The 14,374-nt window shown below is 44.7% G+C and overlaps 2 protein-coding genes across 2 annotated transcripts; both read right to left on the bottom strand.

The window, feature by feature from the left end:
• Window positions 1–47: 47 nt before the first annotated feature.
• LOC142952755 (tubulin alpha-1C chain-like) lies at window positions 48–3,944 on the bottom strand. Its single transcript, XM_076094664.1, has 4 exons — window positions 3,797–3,944; window positions 1,772–1,994; window positions 1,428–1,576; window positions 48–1,301 (listed from the first exon to the last, which is right to left on the bottom strand). Exons 1-4 carry the CDS (start codon window positions 3,797–3,799, stop codon window positions 327–329), a joined length of 1,350 nt encoding a protein of 449 aa, XP_075950779.1. The 5' UTR covers window positions 3,800–3,944; the 3' UTR covers window positions 48–326.
• Window positions 3,945–10,254: 6,310 nt separating this feature from the next.
• On the bottom strand, window positions 10,255–13,592 carry LOC142952918 (nuclear receptor subfamily 4 group A member 2-like). Its single transcript, XM_076094947.1, has 6 exons — window positions 12,741–13,592; window positions 11,693–11,822; window positions 11,415–11,572; window positions 11,098–11,297; window positions 10,787–10,965; window positions 10,255–10,502 (listed from the first exon to the last, which is right to left on the bottom strand). The coding sequence occupies exons 1-6, from the start codon at window positions 13,590–13,592 to the stop codon at window positions 10,255–10,257; spliced, it is 1,767 nt and encodes a 588-aa protein (XP_075951062.1).
• Between the last annotated feature and the right edge of the window lie 782 nt (window positions 13,593–14,374).

Below are 14,374 nucleotides of genomic sequence, written 5' to 3'. Positions count from 1 at the left end.
GTGATGCATAAAATAAATCAATACAGATGTGCATCTTTGAGTCGAGAGAAGTTGGTGTTATCAGCTTTATTTAGAAAATGATGTAAATGTAAAGGCACATTGTCTCCCACTGGAGTCATTGTTTAAACCAAACACCATGGGATTGAGCGCTCAGACAAATCACTGCTCCGCAGTAACGTTAGTGTTTATTAGATTCTACACACAGATCGTTGAACATTGACACTAGGCATGCTTCTGGAGGAGATTTAAAATCATAATCTGTTAGAGTGAGCGAGAACTTTACCCTTTCTTTAAAACGGCTCTACTTATAAATGATATACTTCTGTTTAATACTCCTCCCCTTCTTCATCTTCTTCAAATGAGTCCATGCCCACCTCCTCGTAATCCTTCTCCAGGGCGGCCATGTCCTCTCTGGCCTCTGAGAACTCCCCCTCCTCCATCCCCTCTCCTACGTACCAGTGGACGAAGGCCCTCTTGGCGTACATCAGGTCGAACTTGTGGTCCAGGCGAGCCCAGGCCTCGGCGATGGCGGTGGTGTTGCTCAGCATGCACACGGCCCTCTGCACCTTGGCCAGGTCTCCTCCAGGAACCACGGTGGGTGGCTGGTAGTTGATGCCCACCTTGAAGCCGGTGGGGCACCAGTCCACAAACTGGATGCTGCGCTTGGTTTTGATGTTGCTGATGGCAGAGTTGACGTCTTTGGGCACCACGTCTCCGCGGTACAGAAGACAGCAGGCCATGTATTTACCGTGGCGAGGGTCACACTTCACCATCTGATTGGCTGGCTCGAAGCAGGCGTTGGTGATTTCAGCCACTGTGATTTGCTCGTGATAGGCCCTCTCTGCTGAGATAACGGGGGCGTAGGTGGCCAGAGGGAAGTGGATACGAGGGTAGGGCACCAGGTTGGTCTGGAACTCCGTCAGGTCCACGTTCAGGGCGCCATCGAAGCGCAGGGAGGCGGTGATGGAGGAGACGATCTGGCTGATGAGGCGGTTCAGGTTGGTGTAGGACGGGCGCTCGATGTCCAGGTTCCTGCGGCAGATGTCGTAGATGGCCTCGTTGTCCACCATGAAGGCGCAGTCGGAGTGCTCCAGGGTGGTGTGGGTGGTCAGGATGGAGTTGTAGGGCTCCACCACAGCTGTGGACACCTGCGGAGCTGGATAGATGGCAAACTCAAGCTTGGACTTCTTGCCAAAGTCTACTGAGAGGCGCTCCATCAGGAGGGAGGTGAAGCCAGAGCCGGTTCCTCCTCCGAAGGAGTGGAAGATGAGGAACCCTTGTAGTCCCGTGCACTGGTCCGACTGCACGAGAGAGAGAACGGTTTTAAAAACACTCAAACAAGATTTATATGAAGAATATCAAAGACTATACTGCTGAGCGACTAACGACATCCTCCCCTCCATAATGACTCGGCGATTCTTTCGTACCAGTTTGCGGATCCTGTCCAGTACGTTGTCGATGTGCTCCTTCCCAACAGTGTAGTGACCGCGGGCGTAGTTGTTGGCGGCGTCCTCCTTCCCTGAGATCAGCTGCTCGGGGTGGAAGAGCTGCCGGTACGTTCCTGTACGAACCTCATCTGGAGGGAGAGAAGAGGGCACGTTAACGGCGTGAGCCTTCGAGAGCCGATTGGCTGATTCAAGCTGCAGTGGGCGTGGCCAAAATAAAACTCGCCTGCTGACTCGCAAACTTAAATTGCTTGAAATGAACGTTGGTCGAAATATAAATTCATTTGAATGACAATGACTTGGATTTACTAGTTAATGATCCTCACCGATCACCGTGGGCTCCAGGTCCACAAAGATGGCTCTGGGGACGTACTTCCCGTTGCCGGTCTCGCTAAAGAAGGTGGTGAAGGAGTCATCGTAGCCTCCTCTGGGCTTCTCGCTGGGCATTTGGCCGTCGGGCTGGATGCCGTGCTCCAGACAGTACAGCTCCCAGCAGGTGTTGCCCATCTGGACACCAGCCTGGCCGACGTGGATAGAGATACATTCGCGCTGTGGAGGAGAGATTTTTGCAAAACATGTTACATTTCCATAACATTTGGGAGTTTGGTGCGACTCTTCTCGCTCAGGAGTCACCGATCTAAATAAGCACGGCGAGGTCATTAACATGTTCCTGTCAGAGCATCTACGGAGGCCAAAGTGCTGCCACGCCCTCCTGAAGTATTTCTAATGACTCGTAAACGATGAGGGTGGAAGGTGGAGCAATGGCTGCCTGCTGACGACTCAAACAAGTCAAATCATGTGGAAGACGGTAGCTAAAGACACAACGTCATCATCTACAGTACATCAAGTTAAAAACTCACAGAAACTAAAGTTCTTCATCAAATGAGAAACTACTCGTATTTTATAGTGGAAATTGTTAATAAATGGCTGAGGCGTCAGGATTCTGCCGCAGTGCAGACCACCAATAACCTACGTCACCCTTCAACCTAAATAGCGACCTCTCTTTGTTTCCTTGCGGGCCTTTGTTTTGAATCCTGCTCCCTTGTCCGCCCCCTCCCCCACTGGAGCATGTGACGAGGCCGCATGGGAGCTACCAACTATGGCAGCCATCTATTTTTAAGTGCAGCTCCACACAGACAGCTGCCCCGTCGTACGTGCTGTAACTGCAGGATAAAATGATGCAGAATGAGTCTATTCTGCGTTACCTTGTGAGTCAGAGGAGCTGCAACCGGATGTGAGCCGTGTGGGCGTGGCGGTGTTGCAACATGCCACATTGGTGCATGCTACTGTGAGAGCTACACTTCCTGGCAATGGCGGCAGAGGGTGACTTATCTACTTCCTGTATCTTGTCCTGAAAGTACGTCACAGCCCAAACATGACACAGAGCACAGAGGAGCTTTGTGTTTTAGTTTTCTTGTGTATTTCCTCAACTGAAAATGAACTGGAGGGATGTTTTAAAGCTCTTAATGTGTGTTTCATACACACACACTGGAGGCCTGACTCTACATGTGACGTTGTGAAAATAAATCCTGGACACAAGAAGTCAAAATATATAAGAGGAATAGCAACTCTTAAAGCAGGGTGGCTCTCCACGCCTCGTCTTTCATGGTAAATCACAAACGGCCCAACAGGAAGTGTCAGCGGACCAAAAACCAGAATGTTCTGGTCCTCCGCGCCTCTGTCGCCTTTTCAAAAAGGCCCGCAGCCGTTGCGACACACTCCCCGTTTGCTCTGACGACGCAACAAATGTAAAAAGGGGAAGGGCAGCTTCTGAAGAATTAATGTAAGCTCTTGTTAAAATGTTTATCCGTGGCTACAGGGGTTTATCATCGCGTGTCTGACCTCACATTTAACATGAAAAATAGGCCTCAGTCGACTACTATGCGCCTTTCAGCTGCAGTACCGCTGCAGGAATGCAGCAGCAGCTTATCGGCATGATGGCGCAGAACGGCAGAAATAGAAACGTTAAATACACAAGCGGCCTCTAGAAGCCACATCAGCATTCCCACAGCACGCCCTACTGACAGACAGACAGACAGACATATGGAAACGGTTAACCGTCACCATGCCTGGCCTGGTAGCCAGTTTCCACTCGTGCACTTTATGGCTTTTTAACATTTAACACGTGTAATCTGTTTTTATGTGCCGTATAAATGCCATAATTCGGTTTTAGAAGCAGCCTGGGGCCTCTAGAGTAGAAACAAACCGACCAAAGCTGAAGCTTGAGAAGTTTTTGGAGGGAAAGTACGCAGATGTAACAGGAAAACTACGATTACATGTTTCCTGTGACATGAATCCGCCGGAATACTGCATGTGTTGCTCTCCATAATAACAGTAATAATAATACTCACCATTGTGTTGATCTGATTGTCCTTTGGGGAAGAAAAAAATCAAACTTGCAGAATCTCACAGGTCACCTATAATGAGATCTCTGTGAGTGAAGTCCTATCAATGTGTGACGCACACTGCTTTATAGCTACTGCAGAGGGCGGGACAGGAAGGGGAGGAGCCTGTAACAGCCGCAGACTGAGATACTGCTTCCTGCTAGGCCTTTTCAGAATAAAAGCAGCACTAATATTTAAGAGAGACGGAGAGACAGACTGAAATATTTGCATCAAAAGAGAAGTTTAACAACAATATTACAGTACAATAATACAACAACAAACCGCTTTTTATACTTTTTTGATATTTCGATATGGAGTACCTCTACATAGTGTATTGCTACTTTTACTTGTGTAAAATATAGGAATACTTCTTCCATTGCTTATAATATATATACATATATATAACTCAAAGGTTGCATGACTAACCGGGGTCATGGAGCTTCGAAGACGCGGGAAGAGAAGGGTGAAGCGCAAAAAGACAGGTGCATTATGGGAAATGTAGTAGTGAAGAGCGCATGGCTTAAAAGGGGCTGATGTCTGGTAATTTCGGTCTGTGCTAAGTCAATTTTTACCATATTTTTTAAAATGCAAATCAGTGGAGGACAAATTAAATAGATCTAATAATGTATTCGAATAAATCATATTTGGGGAAATACTCACATACATAATCCACACAGAAAATAATGACTTAATGTGTTTTAGCTATCTGACAGAATAAAGACTTGGTCAAATATTGTGCTTTGTTGGACTCACGCTTTCTTACAATGTGTATAAATTGAAAGATTCTCTCATTTAACTTCGCCTGAAACGATAGTGCAGGTTTCAGCCACTAGATGGAGTCCTTATCATTATGATTTTGTGTCCCGGTTAACTCTTCCTCAACCATTTCCACATACCACGATGAAGAGGAAAGAAAGACATTTGGTTTTTCAGACAGGCAACACACTGAAGATTATGCACAGCGACAATCAATAGTCAGGGACATAATGACATAATGACATACCTGAAAACAATAAAATAAATAAATAACAGGAGCAGATCCAGCCTGATCCCGTAAATGCACCAACAGAGCCAAATGTGTATTGTATATTATAGCATTTACTCAATTATATCTTATATATTTCTCATTCTAGTGAGCCACCGTCTCTCCAGCTGCTAAGGTTTTGTTCACACTGTGAGAGAAAATATCCAAATTGTGTTGTTTGATTTTTGATTTCACATCTAATTTTTCTCCAATCAGTGCGACCAACAAAAAACTGCACAAATAAGTGTTATGTGTTAAAAATGTGAGGCTTTGTGATATTGGGTATAAGGGAAGAAAAGAGCATTTTTGGTAAAACGCGTCTCTCAAATTCAGTTTTTCACCCCACAAATGTTCTCCATTTATTGTGTTTGTGAGCGTCGCCTGTCCATCACTCTTTACAGGAATGCAGAGCTGATCCAGGAGCCTTCAGAGGCCTGAGCTCATCGCACCAGGCCTTCACCTCTGAATGTGAACGTCCTCATAATCCTCAAACAAACCCCTGAGTCCTCCAGAGCCCATATAGCCTCATCCCCTCAACCGCTCTCTCCTCTTCAAACACTCCCCTAAGCATCTTTTTTGGGGGAGGGTGGAAAGGAGGGATAGTTTGCGATAGTCGGATAATGGAGATCTTTTTCAAGTGTTGTGTTTTGGCCTCCTCCCCTCGGAGCTCCACAGATTACTTTTCTTTGACATCTTTTCCCTCCCTCCTCCTGACAGTTTGACAGCTTTTCTTTTGACCTATTCTTCTTTAAGATGACTTGAATGTGACAAAAACACTTTCTGCTGCAAAGTTATTTAGTCAAGCTGTGCATTTGTAAGAGCAAACAAAAACACATTAGGTCATACAGATTATATCAAATGAGGTCACTTTGTACATTCGATTTCTTTTGCAGGAACCGTGTTGTCCGACTAAAATAAACAACGCAGCAGTATAAAAAAGATAGACAAGTATTGAATTCTCTCCTGCTTATTTCTCTGCCCAACACGTCTGTATCATAATTAGTGATTTGATATTTCTCATATCTGTTCTCAGGAGGATCAACCTTCCAAATGTACAAACCTTAACTCGCTTTGCTTGAGGGCATCAGCCAAACACCTGGAAATATAAATGTGAATGTGAATATAAATGTGTGTATTTATGGGTGTAACATTATGCAGCATTGTTTGACTTCAGCCAATCAGCTGTCACCGCTGGAAGCATGCATAGAAAATAAAACAACTGGAGAAACAAGATGAATCTTCATATAACGCTTTTAACCAGGATTGATTTATTTGAAACATCAGCATAATTTTAAAAGTGTTGCTGCATAAAACAGGAAGGGGGCGCTGCTTTTTTCAGAGTAAATTGAAGCAGACAGAATTGTTGTGATGAAGAAGTAAAAAGTTTGTGGATGAATCACATGTGGTGTCAGATGGAAACAGTTATCTCCAGCATGGTAATTATTAAATATATGAATTATATATTGTGTACAAATGTCGATACAGTGTGTTTAAACTTTAAAGTCGGACTCTATTTGTCTCCCAAGTGGAGTTTGGAAAGGAAATAACCCAATAAACCTTCTCCTGACAATGCAATGTTTGTGAAGCCTGATCACACATCGTGCACTAATGTTTGAGAATGCAGCTCACAGGTTTTCAGGTGTTCATGCATACAGATATAAAAATGAGATGTGTCCATTGCCCAGAGTCCCTGAACCTGCCAGAAGGAAAAGCTCTGCTCAAACACAAACCTGAACAGACACAAACATTATGTGCACACAGTAGAAATAGTGTAACTAAAGACGCTTATTCCTCTAATAATGTGATACTAAAAGTCCCTTCTTCACTGTTCTAAATCAGCTCTGGATTGGGGTTAAAACTGTGAAGTGGGATATTTCAGGTTCTTGATGCGTCGCCTGGGATCCTCTGTGTGTATTCTGTCCTTTGCCTCAGGGCTGAAATAATCCAATCTATTGATTCAAGTGTTCAGACGACTATTAGCTGTTTGCAGAGAATGTAGATTTCACTGAGACTCCCTGAAGGATTCACCCTCACAAATACGAAAGTCTAATCCCTTCCAATTAGCGTCTGTTGTTTCCAAGACAGGAAGATTGGAGAAAGAGTTGCTAAGTGGACACTTCATCCTGGCTAAGTCTGTTTTCATGCAACACCCACGCGTTTCCTAAACAAACAAAGCTCTTAGACAAAGAGTCAAGTCATTTAGAAACAGAGGTGATTTAAAATGACGTCGTTGTTGTAACACTGGATGATTTATGAGCTTTTATTCACAAGAATAGATAAATAAGATGTGTGACTGCCAACAAACTAATTGAAAACTACAACTATTGAAGCATCTGATCGGTAATCTGTAATAATCTGTAATGGATTACATGTTGAAAGTGCCTGGGGGTCCCTGCCTGTAAATCCCTGTTGATGCTGGCGGTCTCTGGGCTGGCGGTGATAAGGGTTAAGCTGTATTGAAGCTGGATGGATGCAGAGATCAAAGGCGGAGGTCAGAGCCTCAGGAAAAATCCCCCAAAGTCGTGCTCTCCAGATAAACATACTTGATGCTGCTGCTCCTCCCAGCCTGAGGGGCCGGGAGGCTTCAGGAACCCCCCAAAAAACAACCTGTTTCTGGGGCAAGTTGTTGCTTCTTCAGGGGCGTCTTATTGGTGCCTGTGATCAATAATATTGTCCTATTTGTACTCAATTTAATAGAATATAGAGAACCAGCACACATTTCATGGCCAAACGTATGTAGACACTTGATCTTTACACACATTTGATTATTGAGCACCTGTTTCCTCTCACAGCCTCCACTCTGCTGGTTTCAGGCGTCCAACCAGATGTTTTGTAACCCGGCTGAACTGATTTGCTCCCATTCAGCCGCAGCATCAGTGAGGTCCGGCTCCGATGCCGGGTGAGGAGGTCCGTCTCCGATGCCGGGTGACGAGGTCCGGCTCCGATGCTTAGTGAGGAGGTCTGGCTCTGATCCCGGGTGAGGAGGTCCGGCTCTGATGCCGGATGACGAGGTCCGGCTCTGATGCCGGGTGACGAGGTCCGGCCCGCCGTGTTGGATGGCTGAGGTCACGGCTCTGTGCAGGTCAGTCAAGTTCTTTCACACCAAACTGGGAAACATTTCTGTTTGGAGCCGGCTTTGAAACAGGAAGAAGTGGAAGAAGTACTGATATGTATTCCTGTTGCATTTCAGCCTCATAGCTTTCGCAAAAAATATGCATTTTTCATGTAATCAGAGAGAGTTTATCGTGGCCTATAAGTTAATACGTTTTAGTCTTTTATGTTTACATAATGTTGTAATTTTATGTTGCTCTGGGGACATAAAATTAAGCATATGTACCAAAAAAAGCTCAGTAAAGTAAAAAATGACATGCATTATTTTTCTCAGTAGTGACCTTAGCGCATGCAGTCTTTTAATATCCACACCTATAATATTGTAGTTGTGCTGTGAGATATCTGGTATTGTATTAAATTGCCTCTCCTGTCATTATCAGAATAAATTGGACGTTTCTCCGATACTGCTATCGATTCGTTCTATCTCAGCCGGCCACGCCGCTGTATTGAGCAGCCTCCACTATTGACCTGCAGGCCTGTTAAAACCTCTTTGGGAACGTCATCCTATTTTTTGTCTTCTTATGTATATGAAAGACCTTTTTTTTCAAACCATAAAATCAATTCTTCCTGATGTCACATTGTGGTGGACAAGAATGAGGCTGAGTACAAATCATCAGGGAGGATTTCTACTGATTTCATTTCTTCTGTTTAAAATAGCTCCTGATTTAAGGATTTAAACCACACTCACCGCCGTTTGCCATTTAAGAACGAAGAACAGGAAGACTTACATCTTATTTAAAACTGTGATCAGCAGATGTACGTTTATGTATTGTGACTTTTTTGCTGCAAGCTCTGAATTCGAGGACCTTAAATGGCAGCAGGAAGTGACTTCTTTAATGTCAGACGTAACCTAAGGGCTGCAGAAATGTCAGGTAGCTAGCAGCCATAAAACACACACACACACACACACACACACACACACACACACACACACACACACACACACACACACACACACACACACTCTGTTACCCTCACGTCTTGCAGAACGATGTATTAAATCTGTCAGCTGCCTGACTGAAAGAACTCTGAGATATTGAGGGTTGACCTTTGACACACACAGATGCATGCACTCATGCAAATATATATATCGACATGGTCCTCCTTATAGCAGAGTTTGTTAATTAACCTCCAAACGTCGGCCATCTCACGTCTTTTAATGCTTAAAAACACCCAGAGATAGCCTAACACGTCACAGTACGGATACAATTCTGCCTTGAAAAGAGCAAAACGTGAAAACTTTAAATGAGATTTGCAGCATTTTATGCAAAAATAGTCACTAATTTGCAACATCATTCGTATAAATGTATATTCCTGTTTTTCACTATCTTGTATTATTGTGTACACTAGAACTCAAGTCTCCCTTGTAAAATCCGATCTTAATCTGGGACGGATTAAATAAAGGTTATATATATATATATAATACCTTAATGAATGCTTCCCTTTAAGTTGATCTTAGTGTTATATAATTAATGTCTATATGACTTTACTTGACTTGTACAGATATACATTACGGCCTGTGACCTTTGCAGAATAAAACTTCACGTACATTAATAAATAAATAAATAAACAAATGGCTTCATCATTTTAAAATGCCACAAAGTTATCAATATTTCATTTGACTGTAAAATAATCACTTGTCTTGAAAAAGGAATTGTATGCCAGGAAACAAGTTATGATTTAACTTCAAAAGTTTAAAAGATTTTATTGATATTTACGAGGAATAACATCATTTTTGAGTCATATTTTAGAACAAAATAAAGAAATTAAGTTAAAAACAAACAAACAGTCCAGCAGCAATAACGATCATTTATTTATCAAAACATGGACAATGACAACAGACCATGATGGAAGCTACTTAATATTAATATTATATTCGTCACTATATGTCATGAAAAACCTAAACATGATGGGAAACATCTCGTATCAAAACTGCCTCTAAGAGTGTCAAACGGGGCGAACATATCATTTGCTTATCATTTTGGCCCGACAGGCAGACTTTAAACGTATTTATCCTTTGTTGCGAGACTAAATTGGGCCTTCAGATCCTCGCATGATCTGAATTTTGCAAAGCAGTTTGCTTGATGTTATGAAGATCATTACCAGAAGGTGGTCACAATTATCGAAAACAAATTCGTTCTTCTTCTCATCTTTACTCGTTTTGAGAAAAATGTGATTTAACAACTTGATATTAGATTTCAAAATGACACTTTATGCAGAGCACAAACGTCAAACTGTCAGGAATGACTGAATCCAGAGAAGTCTGGAGAAAGCCTGTTGTCTTATGTCTCTAAAATGGCAGTGTGTCGAGGAATAACTTATCTATTACTGCAGGCGGCGGCACCAAATCCTCCAGCTTCAAATAGAAAATCCTCTGCAGGCCTTGGATGCACAGAGTGCGAAGTTCACGCAGTTTTTCCAAAAGTTTGGACAAATGGTTGGACGAACAGTCCGAGAGTCCGTCGGCGTCCTTCAAGCACTTGACAATGTTGTTCTGCAGCTCCTCCACTTTCTTCTGCTCCTTCAGTCCGTGTCGCTCTGCAGCTCCGAAAAAAATCACATTTCAAACAAACATATTAGATAAGAAGTGATGAAACATAATTCACCTCGAGACATTGAAGGCTTTGATTTACTGCTAGTGTGAGATTGTTGTGTGTCCTACACGTCCTAAACGTTACCTTTGGTTCACAGCAAAGAAAAGAGTATTTCTAATCATTTAAAGCTGCATCTCTCTGCATAATATGATTTTACAAATATGTGAATTTGAACTTGTTTTGTTCCCGGCTCCATTTTCTTAGTTATTTTATCTTTGCGCGTCTCACCGGTGACCAGGGCGAGTGTGCATATGCAGGAGAAGGTGGACACGTCCAGGTTCATCCTCTGCAGATTAGCGGAGAATTCAACGATGCTGTCGATCCACTCCCCGAAGCCCCGCAGGCACTGGAGCCGGTGCCACACCGACCCGTCGCAGAAGACCAGCTTCCCTTCCTCTGGGTTGGATCTGAAACGGTACGACAGATTGTGCTCAGATTGTAGGCCCTAAGACGGTGACAAACCCTCCCTCCATAAATGTCCTTTTGGGGGGCCCAGCAGCTGTTTACACGTCTTTCATTTGTTTTGGTTTGTTCTTTACCTGTACGACAATCGCAAAACAAAGAGCTCCAGGAAAGCCGAGTAGAAGAGGAGGTCTTGGTCGTGTTTGGGGAGAGATGTGAAGCCTGGGACCTTCTGCGCCCAACCTCGAATCACCTCCATCGATCTGGTCAGGAGGTCATAAAACTGCCGCACATGCTGAACGTCGTCCCCCAGTGGACTTCCTGGACTCTCCTTGAGCTGGTGAAAGGTCCCCAGTGGGATGAAGTGGAAAGATCAACAACTACAGCTCTGCTGCCTTCATCTTGTGTGTAAACGCGTTACAACTCACTTATGAAATAACGCCACACTGCTTACTTTGAAGTAGTCGAGACGAGAAGGAGGAGGGTTCGATTCCAAATGCGCCCTGACGAGCGCACTCAGGAGGGTGCTAACGGGGGAAGACGAGTCCGGAAGAGTTTTAGGTTTGGACGGCAGACGACCCCTTCGACCTTTCAGACCGTCTGTCCTCACCACTGCAGGACACGATGAAGAGAAACGGGAGACACTTTTTAGATTTTGGTGTTGAAATCAGTAATTGGAATCCCAATCTGATCCCTGAAGGTCAGACATGAACCGTGGTTTTATTTGTTTACCTTCTTTGACCATTCCCACTACAAGGCACTTCTGGAAGCGACAGTATTGGCATCGGTTCCTCCTGCGTTTGTCCACCGGGCAGCTTTTGGCAGCCAAACACACGTACTTGGCATTTTTTTGTACTGTGCGCTGAATGGAGGAAGAAAAAGATTTAGATATGTTGCAAATAAAAAAAGTGTAGAAATATAATATCTGCGCTTCGGAGACTTGATAATAAATGTGAGGTTGATGCATAAAGGTTACTTTCAGTGACAGTAGTTTGAATTTAATTCTGAACCTCATCCTGATCCACTGCATCTGCACTTTGGCACCAGTTTGAAGAGCAGCATTAAAGAACATCTAAGGACAGGATTGGTCTCTGTTGAACCAATATCACGGTATAGCACTGTAAGGTTGATTATAAGGCACCAAAGTGGGCTTTCTCAAGGTGATCTAATCTGGCGGCAGGGGGAAACTTTTTGGGAGGATCTGTTTTAGTAGCTCCAAGACCCATTTTTGTCAAGACTGAAGTACAGAGCCTTTAACGGTCCTTTGAAAATTAACAGCAGCCCTCTGGCCCCTGTGGGCCATCTGAGGCGGTGTAAGGCATTCAGCAGGCGGACAGGGCAGTCTGGGTAAATACCGGGTCGTGGCCATTCATAATTTGGAGAATTGCCCCCGGGAATCTCCCTCAGAGAGGAGAAGGGCCAGGTTTTTATTCATGGCACGTTGGTGGCCTATTTAATACAGGACATTTGCCCCTAATACGCGCGTGTCAAGAGATCAAAACGTGCGTCTGAAGCACAATGTGCAATTTAGGAGGCCTGTCAGGGCTCCCTGTGGGGTTTTTATTTAATCGTATTACTTGAAGTGTTTCATTAGGCGATAGTGTCTTCGCTACAAAAAAGTGAATACATCCATTTTAACAAGTCTCGTATCTTCAGTTTCTATATGATTACAGCTGTATAATTTAGACTTTTCATCCTGTAGGTCCATCAGCTGCCTGCAAATATCCAAGTTAAAATCATATTTTTTTCCTGCAGCTTTAAAATATAGTTGCGAACAAACCTTGAAGAAACCCTTGCAGCCCTCGCAGGTGCGCACTCCGTAGTGCTGGCAGGCTGCGTTATCCCCGCACACCGCGCACAGCCCCTCCGTGCTCAGCGGTCCTCGGCTGGGAGCACAAGAAGTCTGATAGTCCATAAAGTGGTGTCCGTGGGCGAACTGAAGCGGGTGAGGAAACCCCACTCCGGGCTGCTTTCCTTGGGAAGTGGAACCCAAAAACCCGGGGCTGTCCAGCGGCTGATGCGCTCCGGCTGCGTCCACATTCATCGACACATGGAGCGATCCGTCAAATTTCATTCGGCAGGTGGACAAGCTCTGGCCGCCGTGTTGCGCGTGTTTTAGTGAAAACAACGACAATCTGGATAGCGTGTTTTTTCTGTGCGCCGCCGCCAAATAGTCTTGTCGAAAACTGTACAGAGAGCCGGAGTCCTCCCATATGTGTCCCGGTGGAGTTTGGAAGTTGGATGTGATGGGGGTGTGCGGCGACGGGGAGCGGTAATAATATACGGAGGCCGGGGAGGAGAGCAGCTCGTCGGACTGGTGCGGGTGATGCTGATTCGGCTGATACCGCGGACACCCGTGCGCATCCTCCACCTTGACGCACGGGAGCTCTCCCTGCACCGGCATTTGGAAGAGACACGGGGGCTTCACGTCGTACCCGGCGCCATAAGTGTCACCCAAAGGGCCAAAACTGGGACCCGACGTGGCAGCTGAGAGTTCACTGTTAGTAAGGTCCATGCTGAACTTGACAAACTCCGGGGTGAGGAAGTCGCAGCTGCGCTCTCCGCCGGCGCTCTGAGAGGCCGGGCTGGCTCCTTGTGGAGAGGAGCCGCACTGGGTCTGGACGCACGGCATGGCCCTGCAAACATGGCACAATGCAGTCAGTCAACAGACGAAGTACAAGCTTTTGCCCTTATGTCTGATCTTTAACATTACTTTCAAATGTTTTCTTTCTAAATTTTCTCATTATTTTTAAAAAATCCAATGGAAACTTAAAACTATGTTAAATCAGACCTAAACGACTTGAACGTCTTGCATAGAACAACAGAAACTGAGCTGCATATACTGGTCTTTATACTGGTCTTTATTACCTGAAGGCTTGAGTTGTCTTATTTTCCAGAGGATGTTATTTTCTGTTAGTTTGCCTGAAACAACAACAACAAAAAACACCAAAGCATCACTTGCAAGATTTACACTGCCATGCATGATTGATTTCTTCATAAATTAGTGGAGAACATGAAGGTCATACAATACCTCAGACCTCCGTGCAGTGCAGGAGGACAGTGACAAGTAATCCCATCTCTGCTGTTGTGTTGCTTGCGGATATATTAAAGCTTTAGCTGCCTGCGACTAGAAAGGTCCGCTCGCTGTGCGGAGAGCAAAGGCAATGTTCACTTCTCCCTCTCTCGTCTTGCATACTGGCCGTCAGTGACACCGACAATGTGCTTTTGTTTACGTGGTGCGCGCACTTGTGCCAAACCCTATTACGCACGCGCCAGAGAGGGGTGGGGGTGTGTGTGGGCACAGAAAGTTCATGTAACTTGGAAATAATGCGTGCACTTTCTTGCAGTTTGCGCCAGGCCTATAAGGACATGTATTGTGATTTTGTAATTCAAACTAACCCGGGGCTGCTACTC

The sequence above is a fragment of the Anarhichas minor genome, unplaced genomic scaffold (genome assembly GCF_050575085.1).
Source record: "Anarhichas minor isolate MPS153535 unplaced genomic scaffold, ASM5057508v1 ptg000018l, whole genome shotgun sequence".
Taxonomy (NCBI): Eukaryota; Metazoa; Chordata; class Actinopteri; order Perciformes; family Anarhichadidae; genus Anarhichas; species Anarhichas minor.
The sequence above is the reverse complement of the archived record's forward strand: the minus strand, read 5'-3'. Positions and strand labels throughout refer to the sequence as shown.

What these genes read in the sequence shown, in the direction of transcription:
- LOC142952755 (XM_076094664.1), bottom strand. An exon ending in CCTGGAGCCCACGGTGATCG is followed by an intron (nt 1,577 to 1,771) that starts GTGAGGATCATT and finishes CTCTCCCTCCAG; the next exon opens with ATGAGGTTCGTACAGGAACG. An exon ending in TGGACAGGATCCGCAAACTG is followed by an intron (nt 1,302 to 1,427) that starts GTACGAAAGAAT and finishes TCTCTCGTGCAG; the next exon opens with TCGGACCAGTGCACGGGACT.
- LOC142952918 (XM_076094947.1), bottom strand. Translation starts at nt 13,592, where the DNA reads ATGCCGTGCGTCCAGACCCAGTGCGGCTCCTCTCCACAAGGAGCCAGC. An exon ending in GTTTTGCGATTGTCGTACAG is followed by an intron (nt 10,966 to 11,097) that starts GTAAAGAACAAA and finishes GTACCGTTTCAG; the next exon opens with ATCCAACCCAGAGGAAGGGA. An exon ending in CACACTCGCCCTGGTCACCG is followed by an intron (nt 10,503 to 10,786) that starts GTGAGACGCGCA and finishes TCGGAGCTGCAG; the next exon opens with AGCGACACGGACTGAAGGAG.